Raw genomic sequence first — 11900 nt, 5'->3', positions numbered from 1 at the left:
TGCCAGCGCGGTGTGGGAAGGTGCTGGGGAGGCCTTGGGGCTGGTCCCGCCTGCTGCCTGCCCTCCCCTCGCTCCCACGGGCTTTGTGCTGCCTCTTCTCACTGCTAATGGAGATTTCCCTTTGTCGGAGTGCAGGGTGACTTGTGAGGAATTGCCTTTCCCGGAGCCTGGACTTGTTTGTTTTGGTTTTTTGTTGTTGGTTTGGTTTTTTTTTTGGTTGGTTGGTTTTGTTTTTTTGTGGCCTAGCAAGAAACGGTTTCCTTTCCTGAGCTGTTGGCATCTTCTTGCCTGGATTCAGGCACTGGAGGAATGCAGCTGATAAGTCCTTAACCACCCTGTGTTCCCATAGGCAGCGCCAGAAGCTGGCTCCATCTTCTTCACTTTGGCACTTTGGGGGTGGGCCTCTCTTTGTTACCTGCTCTGGGTACCCTTTTAGTGGCACTATAGACCAAAGGAGATGGAAGAAAAGGAACGATGTGATAAATACCGGCTGGTACCTTGAGACTGAGGGGATTCATATCTTCTGACGTTTTTATTTTTTTTTCTTCTGTGGGGGGTGGGAGGAAGTCTTACATTTTATGGGGTATGGGAGGAGGGAGGAAAAATATGTTGCAGATCTTTATGTGGTTTTTAAAACCAGCCATCAGAGGCAATTACTGAATAAACTGAAGCACAAGAGGAGGGTTTGTGAGCTGGAAGCAGCGCTAGCCTGCAAAAGAAAGGGGCAGTGGGCTGCTGTTGTGACTGTGGAGGAAGAAACTTCAGCCTCCTTCGTTTCTCACCACCTACTCTTCATCCACCCTCTGCAAAAATGAGTTGCGTGCCATGGAAAGGTGACAAGACCAAATCGGAATCACCAGAGCCACCCCAGCTACCGCCACTGCATATTTACCACGAGAAGCAGCGTAGGGAGCTGTGTGCCCTCCATGCCCTCAACAATGTCTTCCAGGACAGCAACGCCTTCACTAGGGAAACCCTGCAGGAGATTTTTCAGAGGTAGGATACTCTCTGCACTGGCGTGAGCTTCCCCTTGTCCTCTGTTGCTTGGAGGAATTTTCAGATCTTACTTGGAGGGGGAGATAGAGTAAAGGAGAGGTTCAGAGTGTGCCACTGCTTTGAACTGAATGTAGCTTTTTTAAACCCCTTTCTTCCTCCTCCCATGCGGAAATTCTCTTTTTTTGCTGGTTTCTTAAACTATTCTGGCTGCCGGTTTTGGGTCCAAGGGCTTTACTGCAGATGCTGTCATGTGGTTGGACTGCTCTCTTCTCCCCCACCCACCTTAATGTATCTTCTACCCATCTTCCATGTCTTTGCCCCTGTCTCCTGTAGATATATTATCTTGATATTAACAATGGATTTGGGGAATTGGCTTGGGAGAGTGAAGGCGGCAGGAATGACAAATGGGTCATCTTAAAAACTTCTTGATTTACTACTGCAACACTTCCGAGGGGTTTTTTTTTGACACTAGGAGCTTTGCCAAATGAGTGACTCCTTATTCAAGCAGTTAAGTGAAGTTCCTCAAATATTATGGTTTTGGGTTTTTTTTCCATGCAGCAAGACCCTGTGTACTCTGTCAAACTGGATTTAATTTCAGTATTCAGATCCTCATTTTTCTTGGCATTGCTAAATGTTTTCCAGCAGCTTCAGATTATTAATAAAAGTGGGTTTGAGTTTTACTGGGGTAAATGTAAATTATTAATGCGGTCTGTACAATAGCTCATATTTTGCTCAGTTTATTTCATGCTGTTTTGACACTTTGTGGCAATTCTCCTGTGTGCGCCTTTGAAAATTCTGTGACCTTTCATTGATGAAGCTAAGTAATCAAATAGGAGAAGGTGTCTCCTCTGATACTCTATCTGCAGGTGTTGTAAACATCGCATAAGTTAACGCTTGAATATGTTACCAGCAGTTGACAGCCTCTTGTGTTTGTGACAGGTAGGAAATCACACTTCATGGCAGCGGTTATGCAGGTACTATCGGACAAGGTGGTTGTGGTGCCCTGTGCTGACAAGCAGGGAGCTGTGCGCCTGTTGCTGCTGTCCTGAAAACGGGCAGATTTATGGAACTGGTGCTTGACTCCTCAAATGCGTGCCCGTCTTTGGCAAAAGAAATGTGGTGATGGACAACAGCAAATACCGGATTGAAATGCTATTTACGATAGCGTTGTAAATAAAACTCCTGTTGGTGAAGCGGAGCTGGTCCTCAACCAGCTCAAGGCACTCTTTGTCCAGTGTAAAGACGCTATGGTTTTGTTCCAGAGCGGCAATTGTCAGAATCTTAATCACAGATGAATTGCTATTGGCCTGAAGCAAACAAAAGCAGTTCATGTGGTAGAAGGAGTGCGATGATCTAATTAGTTGGCTTTCATTGGGATTGGTGAGAGAGAATTAGTGTGCAGCATGAAACCTCTCAGAAAGGGCTGGGATGTTAATCTCGTCAGACCGCTTGCCCTAGAAGGGAGAATTTGTCTTTGATTCCAGCCTAATATTCCATCCTAATATTCGGATCAAGATACACAGATTGATTCAGCCCACTGGAAGTATGGAAATGTATGTGGAAATTCCTCTCTGAAACGGATGAGCTATAAGCTATGCCTAAGAATTGACACTATCTTTCCATCTCTGTTAGGTTACTACTCATGTCTAGCTCTTTGACTTGCCTTTAAGAAGCATGGGTTTAGTAGCCCTTTACACATAACTTTTCCATATGTCTTTCCTCTGTCTGGTCACGTTCTGTGTGCTGATGACTCTGATAAAGGACTGATGAATATTTTTAATAAGCCACAAAAATGTTGTGAGGTGTGATTTTTAAACCTGGCATTGATAAGGTAGCAAAATCACAAATAAGCCTAAGCTTTCCATAGCTTTTGCCACATCCTTTGAAGAATGATTGAACCACACTGCGCAATTGCTACTTTCCCTTTTGCTGCATCCCATTGCATACGGCCAGTGTAGTCTGATGATTATCATCTCAAGTGTGTGCCAAAACTTGGTCCAAGCTCCCCTCTGATTTTGTAGTCCTTCCTCTCTTTCCTCTCACACAAGAAATATCTTTTTGATGTTCCTCTGGCTTTTGTTGCAGGAAGTAAGGATGCACGTTCCAAATGTTGCATGGAGATACACACAAAATCTCTTTGCTTCACTGGAGGCTGTGTATTGATACCTGATTAGGAAAGGTAACTGTGTACAGAAAGTATGTTGGAGCCTGTTGTGTTAAGACAACATGTTGATGAAAGTTGCTGACTTGGAAAGCTCAAGAAGATTATTACCTGAATTTCTGTCCAACTTTGTCAGTGTTCCTCAGATTAGTGACTAGATTAAAAAAAAAAAAAAAAAAAAAAAAAAAAAAAAAAAAAACCAAACTTTGGAGAGGCAACTTAATTCCTTTTCTAATCATAATCCTTCGGCTGATTGTGGACCTCATTTAGGTGTGTGTGAGTAGAGACCTTGAGGTGATTCCTGGGGAAAAATTGCTCACGGGTACCCGTTCTTCGAGTGTGTCACCTCTGCTGGTCTCTTCTCATTTCTGGGGCTCTGACAGTTATGGGAAGAAACAAAGATAAACGTGTTCTTGCAGCTCTGGAATAAGCTTGTTTCTGGAGAATGGTGCCACCAGAGGGTGCTTGTGCAACCCAGAGGGCTCCGTTAATTGGAAGGCTTTCCTGGCTTGCTGGTGCTCATGAGAGTTAATAGATTGAAGCAGTGATCTTGAGGAATTAGTTGTATAGCCAAGTGACCTTGTTTTTATGGAGATGCTGGAAAGAGCTGTGACGAGCTACAGTAAAGTACGGTAGAGCTTTGGAGGCTGGAAACCATGATTTGCTGAAAATGTCATTGCCTCACTCAGAAACGCCCCAGGGTGGGTATTAGTAGCTTTTCCTATTCCTGCATTGTTTTGGACTCTTCTCCCTTCTGTAGGTAAGTCATTTCCCAGGCTGTTCTGCTGCAGTCTGCTCCACTGCAAGAAAACTCACAGCTGATGCAAACAGCCACCTGCCTGTAGCCTCTCTAGCCTTTGTTGGTCTGAAACTCCCTACTCGATCCACTGCTTTCTTCTTGTCAAATGCCTCATGTTGTCAGGGGAGGAATGCAGAAGGGCTGAGGGGTTTTCACTGGATGAAATGTGCCTGCGGAACTTGGGCTGTGCTAAAGGCTGAGCAAAAAACATGCAGGAACACCAGGAGTTTTGGGGGACAGAGTTGACATGAGGGAGAGGTGGGTGAGAATGTGGATATATTTGGATAATAAGAAACATCTGAACCTTGTGCCAGCAGAGCTCATGGAGCCCTTGCCAATCAAAAGAGTAACTCATCACAAGAGAATTAGTCTCAGGCTTGACTCTCTTGGGTTTGGCATGAGAACCTTCCTGTTCTGTGCTCCCAGTTTCCCCTCGTGCTTGCTCTTCCAGCTTTTGGAGCCTGGCTGTCACCTTAATAATAATTCACTCCCTTGTTGTTTCCCCTCCTTACAGAATTTCTTGGGGGGGAAAAACATAAGTGTTTAGCTGTTTTTTAGTTTGGTTTTGGTTTTGTTTTTGCCAGGTATCTCCATGTTTTATACCTTGCATCCATTATCTGCATCTGTGCAAAGGCTGCCTTACGTTTTTGTGTATAACATGATGGGCTGCAGTTCTGGATTTTTAGATGCTATAGTAATGCAAGCGATGTCTAGGCAAGCTTAGGGATTAAATCTGAAGAGATTTGTTTGCAGCGAGGTTAGCTGTTTAGTTACCTACAGCAACAGATTTTTTTTTTTATCATATGGCAATGGCAAATGCTGTAGAAAGCTCCTAACCCCAAACATCTCTACAGCTTTTGTGTCTGAGTATTTCATTCTTTTACCAGTGGGTGGTGGGGGAGAACAACCTTTTCTGCAGCCCGCCTGCCCTGCCTCTTGTTATCTCATCTAGTCTTCAAGACTGGTGTTGACTGTTGGACTCTTGAAATTGTGATAGCCGTGGTTCTAAATGGCAAACTGGCATTTACTCTGGCCATGAATTGAGGAAAAAAATAACTGAAGCATCCTTCAGAAGTACCAGTTCAAGGTGGGGGGGAAAAGAGCTTCCTGCTTTGCGGTCTCTTTCACGTCAAAGCTAGGATCTTTGGTGGCTTTGTACATCAAAGTTATTCTTAATGCACTGTTTGGCCCTCTCAGCCCCTTTGTTGAGTGATAAGAAGGAATGGAATAGAATCACAGAATAGTTTGGGTTGGAAGGGACCTTTTGTGTTTAAACACAAAACCCCTGAAAACAGGCTTCAAGTTATAAGGCAACTAGCCCCTCTCTGACTGTGGAGTACAGGTTCCACAAACACCCACACTGCTAAAGCAGTCTCCTGTTCCCTTTGCAGGTTGTCTCCCAACACCATGGTGACGCCCCACAAGAAGAGCATGCTGGGAAACGGAAACTATGATGTGAACGTGATCATGGCCGCGCTTCAGACCAAAGGCTATGAGGCGGTTTGGTGGGACAAGCGCAGGTACTGAGAACTCGTGTAACTCTGGAGATGGCTGCTGTTCGTAAAAATGAGAAAGAGATGGCAGTTGAAGCACCAGAATATAGTCTTATCACTGTCTTGTCTTCTGCACTCTCTCAGGGATGTTAATGTCATTGCCCTGTCTAATGTGATGGGCTTCATTATGAATCTGCCCTCCAGCCTTTGCTGGGGCCCCTTGAAGCTCCCCCTCAAGCGACAGCACTGGATCTGTGTCCGGGAGGTGGGAGGCACCTACTACAACCTCGACTCCAAACTCAAGGTGCCGGAGTGGATTGGAGGTGAAAGTGAGCTCAGGTAGGACTTTTATTTTTGCATCCTGTTCCTCCTCAAATCCTTCCCTGTTGGATGTGGGGAATCTGTCCTTAAAGAGTTAGCGATTGAAACTTTTATGGTTGAACTTCAACAGCAAAGATTTGAGTGTAACAAAAGGTTCTTGTGCCTCCACTTAGATTTACACCCTGTTTACATGAAGCTAGGAAAATGTTTTCACCAGCGGTGATCTCTGTGAGCTTAGGAGAGCCCAGACTTTGCCTCTTAGGTGGCTGGCTCTGTTGCTGGTGATGAGGGTAGAGGCCAAGTCTGGTATTAGTGGGTGACACCTGCAACAAGATGTGCCATGCCTCACCCTCTCCTCAGATGTGAGAGTGTCTGCATTCCTTTGCCTCTTCAGTAGCAATCTGTGGGCATGTTCCCAACAAAAGGCTTTCCAGATTAGAAGTGCAGCCTTATTCCTGACAGCAGTGAAAGTTGCTAGCTAGGAGTCACCTGCCCATGTAAGCGTACGCTTGTGCTTCTGGCTCGACTCCCCTCTGCAATCTTAAGGTGGTTGTGGAATTACTTTGACTGTAAAGTTGCCGGTGCTCTCAGTTGCTGTTCAGCTTCCATTCCATCCTGTTCCAAAGCCTAGGAGCAGGGTTGCTGCCTCAGCTAGGCTTGTTCTGATGCAGGGATTACAGGTGAGCAGCATTTGCAGAGCACACCATGCTGTTAAAAGTCTTGGTAAAGTGAATGTCAGCCTTTTGTGCTGGGCTTCTGATGGATTTTATCCCAGGTGTGTTGTTCTTCAGCAACAAATAATGGTTTCTTGTCTAGGGAATTTTGGAAATCTGGGCTGAAAGATACTGGAGAAAACATTGATTTGACTTTCATAGTTATTGGAGATAATCCAAATTTGGTGTTAGAAAAAGCTTAAGGGCAGAAAGGGGCTACAGAACCACGTCCAGTGACCAGGCAGTATGCTGCTCCTAGCCTGCGATAAGGACATCTAAACAATGGGGGTTTTTTTCACAAGTATTCCAGATGTGTTGGAATTATTTTAAAATACAGTGGGATTCTTGATCTCGGGGATCTGAAGAAACAGAACTTGGGTTTAATTCTATTTTTGCCACCTTGGCAAATTGGAAAGTGATGCTTTTATAGACCTCTCTGCTGAGGTTAAGAATCATGCTTATCTGATTCCGCAATAACTTAGGGGACTGGAGCATCTCCCCTATGAGGAAAGGCTGAGAGATTTGGGCTTGTGTAGCCAGAAGAATAGAAGACTGAGAGGGGATCTAATCAACGTGTACAAATATCTTAAGGGTGGATGTCACGAGGATGGAGCCAGACTCTTCTCGGTGGTGCCCAGCGACAGGACAAGGGGCAGTGGGTACAAACTGAAGCATAAGAGGTTTCAGTTGAATATGAGGAAGAACTTCCTCACTTTGAGGGTGACAGGGCACTGGCACAGGCTGCCCAGGGGGGTTGTGGAGTCTTCTTCTCTGGAGATATTCAAAGCCCGCCTGGATGAAGTCCTGCGTAACATGCTCTAGGTGAGCCTGCTTTAGCAGCGGGGTTGGACTAGATGATCTCCCAAGGTCCCTTCCAACCCTTGCTAATCTGTGTGTGATTCTGTGATAACTTGCTGGGTTAGAGGTGTGTTGAATCTTGTAGAGCCAGTTTAATATTTGGGCTTTGAGGGTTTTTTGGGTTAGAAAATAACTAAAGACAGTGTGTGTGGATTTCCCAGCCGTTTCTTGTCATGTTTGCAGAGTTAGTTGTATGTAGTTCTTGTAGAAGATGACGAAGTTCTACATTCATTAGTGCTTATTTCTGTTTCTCTTTATGATAGGAAATTTTTGAAACACCAGCTGAGAGGAAAGAACTGTGAACTCCTGCTGGTGGTTCCAGAGGAGGTGGAAGCACATCAGAGCTGGAGAGCTGATGTGTGACCTGGACTGACTCTGTCCTCCCACTACAGCTCTTCCCCTTGACTGAACTCCCAACGTCCTGAAACCTGGATGACGGGTGCCCCGACTCTTCTTGTCTGGAACTTCCCTTTGTTAGGCTCTTTTCTTCCTTCCTTGGTGCAATAGGGCAACGGTGTAGGACATTTCGGGGAGGGGGGTGGGGGGGGAAGAACTGAGGGCAGAGTGGAGGAAACTGGAAGCCAATCACTTGAATTGCACAGGCGGGTGAGCTGCGTGCCCTTCAGCTAGCTAGAAGGTGTTGTGCTCTTTAAAACTGGGCTTTGGGGCTAGGGCGTCTGGAAGCCTCTGGCCTCCCTTTTCCCAAGTTGGTCAGGGCTGCCTGTGGTGGGACGCTGCTCCCTCCAGGGCTTTCCAGGGAGGAGCAGGGGCTGAGCACGCTGCCGCCTCTTTGCAAGTCTCTCCCTCCAAAACAAGACATCGTGAAGACGTGTGCAGTTTTGAAGGGTCTCTCAGGACACTCTCAAACACTAGTAATGGTACAGTGCTCAGCACAACCTTCTGCTTCTTCGGGATGGTTTGTGCCAGGAATGAGAAAACAATAAACCCAGTGTCATCTTTCAAGAAATTCTTTGGGTAGCTGGAGGATTCTTCCCCAGTGTCTCCAGGGATTTCTGCGTGTGGTGAGCGGTTGTTCGGCAGCATGTGGCTGGCTAAGGTGATGTGGAAACAGCAAGCGCAGGCTAATTGAGGAGTATCGAGTTTCTGGGCTGGAGAGAGGCCGTAGGCTGCTTGGGTTTCTTTGTGCTACATTGGTTTTTTCTTCTTTTTTTTTTTATATACCTATTTTGGTTTTCTGCATGGTCACGCAGTAGTTATGGGGCTGCTTGGAGAGAGGAGTAAAACTGAAGGGGGTTTTGAGAGGAATTCATTCCCTTTTATTTTCCTCTTTCCAGAAGCCTAGCCCACAGTCGCAAATGTCATGCGAAACGTCCCAGAAAGAAGTAAAGTTACAAAGCAAAAATTATAAATAGTCAGGTTTTGCCCTTTTTATAGCTACTAGATGATAGCATGGGAGATGCACAGGGCCCACCAGAGCCTTCGGGGTAGAGAGCCTGGCCTGGTAGTTGAACCAACCTCTCTTTTAGTGTTGGCTGACAAACATTCCGTTAATGGACGAATCGCTTTTTCCTCCCTTCCCTTCCGCGGGGAAGAGCAACTAGACATGGAGACGCTACAGGGAATCTCCACCGGCTGTTTCCCAGTTGGTCGGGTGAGCTGTAGCTCAGTCGCACCTTCCACAGCAAGAGGAGGAAGCGCTGAATTTGGAAGACTTCATTGTGTTTAGCTCTTCCTGGCCGAGCCGCCATTTGCTTCCCTCCTTTGTGCATGGGATGTCTCAGTTAAACAGCAGTCTCTGGGATGTGACCGAGCTTGAAGGATCCCGCTCCATTGTGCAGGGAAGTCTCGTTACTGGTGTTTGAGCTTGCGAAAGGAGGGGTTGTTGCTACCTTTTCTCAGCTATTTTTCTCGAGAGCTCCGCAGAGCGCGAGCGGGTGTTTGAAGCCGAGAGACTGCCGTACTCACGCCTTCCAAACGAAGAACAAGAGGCCGCCTGACGATGGGGCGATGATGTTCACTGACCCCCAGACACCTGGCAAGCACCATTTTTTTGCTGTCTTCTGAGCACGGCCTCCCACAGTCAAGGGCAAACAGCTCTTGGGTTTTTAAGACCCGACGTTTCTATAAGAAGTCCTATTTCGTAACACATTCCACCGACCAATACCAGCTGGCAGCGTTTTTAAACACTTTACAGGCAGGGTGCACAGCCTGCAGGGCGTTCTGCTTGCGACTTGAAGCCATTTCTTCAAGAGGGAGAAAAAAAAAATCAAATCTCAGCAGCAACATTTTCTATGCTGCTTAAAGCCGCACTTTGGAGGAGCCCCATTTGCATGGAAACGGCAAGCCAACAGATCAGTGCACAATATGCAAGGAAAGATGTTTTAAAATATTTTGGGGCTACTTTCCTTGTACGTCAGCGCCTTTCCCGTGGTTGGGGGGGAACAGCGTGATCCAGCTGCTCAGGTAAAGGGAAGGCGCGCGATTGCACCCCTGCGGGAGGCGAGACTGCTGCGCCCAAGAGGGTGGGCGAGCCGCTCCAGTCCCACTGCTTCGGGAGCAGGGAAGCCCCCGTTTGTTTTCTTGCTCGTTTGGTTTTGTTGGAGTCTTGTCTTGGGTTTGTTTACAGAGATGTATTTTGTTTAACCAAATATTAAAAATGGAAAAAAAAAAAACCAAACACATTTCCATATAAATGTCCTACCACTTCTGTGTGTTCAGCGGAATTGTTCTGTAACAAAGTATGTAAAGGAAAAATAAAATTTTTTTTCTTTGGTTATAAAACTGCAACCATTGTGAGTGTTATGAGTCGGTTGCCGGTGCGGAGGTAGAATCACCTCTACCAAGAACTCCCTTCAGCTGCCCAAAGTGTTCTCAGCCACCTGCAGGTGACAGAGCCATGTCTGTCCCTTCCCCCGTGGCTGTGGAACGGTGTGGGGGGTGGTGGTGGTGGTGTCTCTCCCCACAAAGCCACTGATTGCTCTGGAAGAATGGAGCCTCCCTAAGGGACATCTATTAAAACCACACTGCTCAGGTTGGATTTATTTAATATTTGATACAAAAAAATACGCAGCTGATATCTGAAGTTCTACTTTATGAGGCAGAGGATCAGCGCGGATGTGATCGTCGTGAACCTGGCCTGCTGCTCCCTCGCTACTTGCACACACGCGAAGTCGCCGTGAAAGTGTTTTTGCACACGCATCTTCCCGGAGAGCGTTTTCCACAGGGTATGGCTACCCACACCCCTCCTTCCAGCTTTGCCTGCTGGGAAAACCACTCCTGCTCCTGTCAACGGTGTCCTTCGGCTCCCAGTCGGCCAGGCAAGGATGTGTCATGTTTGGCTGCTGCCTTCAGAAGCCAGACCTGTGCCCCGGGGTGGTTTGGGGGGGCTGGGGCGCAAGGAGGGTGGAAGAGGAACTCCCCGGGTTCGAGTCTCTGTAACCGGTTATGGCGTACTGATTGAGTAAAGGGAAAGACTCGCGACTCCCGTGGGCGGGGAGGATGCAGAGGGGAACCGTCATCAGGTCCAGAGAAGGGGCTTCCCCCTCCTCGTTATGAACAGGTCAATGTCCCAAAGGAGAACCAAAAATAAAAACAAATGAAAAAAAAAAAATGCCCTGACCCAACAAATCAACAGTTCAATATCTGATAATTTCAAGGTCTTCCCACATGATACGATCCAACGCAGCTCCCGCAAATTAGATTTTTCCAGAGAGCGGAGGCAGGGCCCCTGGCATTCCCCCTGAGAGCCCTGTGTTGGGTCCGAGGAGGATCTGGAAGGAAAATGGTCAGTTGGGGGGCTGCAAGGATGCAGGGTGGCGGCCACCATGCCTTCCCCTCTGCCCCCTCAGCATCCTGCCATATTGGTTCCTCCCCTGCTACGACAACCAAGTTCAATGCTCGACCCCACCAAGTGCAAATGGGGTGGGTTGGAACGTTGCTGCCTTAGCGGGCGCGCAGCCCTTGCTGCCTGTTTCGGCCCAGCGAAAGCCAGGCTACGTTTGCTGGAGTTTGCCGCTGGCCTGTTACCGGGAATCGGCAAGATCATCCCATTGGAACGTGCATCCACTGGGATGAGCAAGGCCGCAATTTACAACATGCTGTCATAACAGTTCCCTAAGCTCCTTCAACAGCTGGCAACCAGAAGGAGGCGCGGGCAGCCCGCACCGACTCCACGGGCCAGCCGAGAGGGCCGGGGTGTTCCCGCCTCACCTGTCGCTGCTGCAGCTGCTGCTGTTGCTCCATCTGCAGTTTTTCAGTTTCAAAGACGACAGGAAGAACCAGAATCATGAAGGAAGTGGTCCCAATCCACAGAGCTGCCCTGGAGAATCTAGGGAGGAGAAAGCCCGTTCAGAATAAGGGTCGGTTCCTTCGCTGCTTCTCACAAGCCCCGGGCTTGTCCCGCGTTTCTCTTGAAGGAAGTGGTCCCAATCCACAGAGCTGCCCTGGAGAATCTAGGGAGGAGAAAGCCCGTTCAGAATAAGGGTCGGTTCCTTCGCTGCTTCTCACAAGCCCCGGGCTTGTCCCGCGTTTCTCTCCTGTGCCTTAGACAGAAGCCTTCCCCCGGTTCCACCCCGGGGCCGGCCCATCCACAGCACCTT

The 11900-nt window shown here is 47.7% G+C and overlaps 1 protein-coding gene across 1 annotated transcript; it reads left to right on the top strand.

The window, feature by feature from the left end:
* The first annotated feature begins 6 nt into the window (after nucleotides 1-6).
* On the top strand, nucleotides 7-10018 carry JOSD1 (Josephin domain containing 1). The gene is made up of 4 exons (XM_009647850.2): nucleotides 7-996; nucleotides 5348-5476; nucleotides 5594-5788; nucleotides 7605-10018. Exons 1-4 carry the CDS (start codon nucleotides 812-814, stop codon nucleotides 7702-7704), a joined length of 609 nt encoding a protein of 202 aa, XP_009646145.1. The 5' UTR covers nucleotides 7-811; the 3' UTR covers nucleotides 7705-10018.
* Nucleotides 10019-11900: the final 1882 nt, after the last annotated feature.

The sequence above is a fragment of the Egretta garzetta genome, unplaced genomic scaffold (genome assembly GCF_000687185.1).
Source record: "Egretta garzetta isolate BGI_Z169 unplaced genomic scaffold, ASM68718v1 scaffold51, whole genome shotgun sequence".
Lineage (NCBI taxonomy): Eukaryota > Metazoa > Chordata > Aves > Pelecaniformes > Ardeidae > Egretta > Egretta garzetta.
Note: the sequence above shows the minus strand (reverse complement) of the source record. Positions and strands in the feature narration are given on the sequence as shown.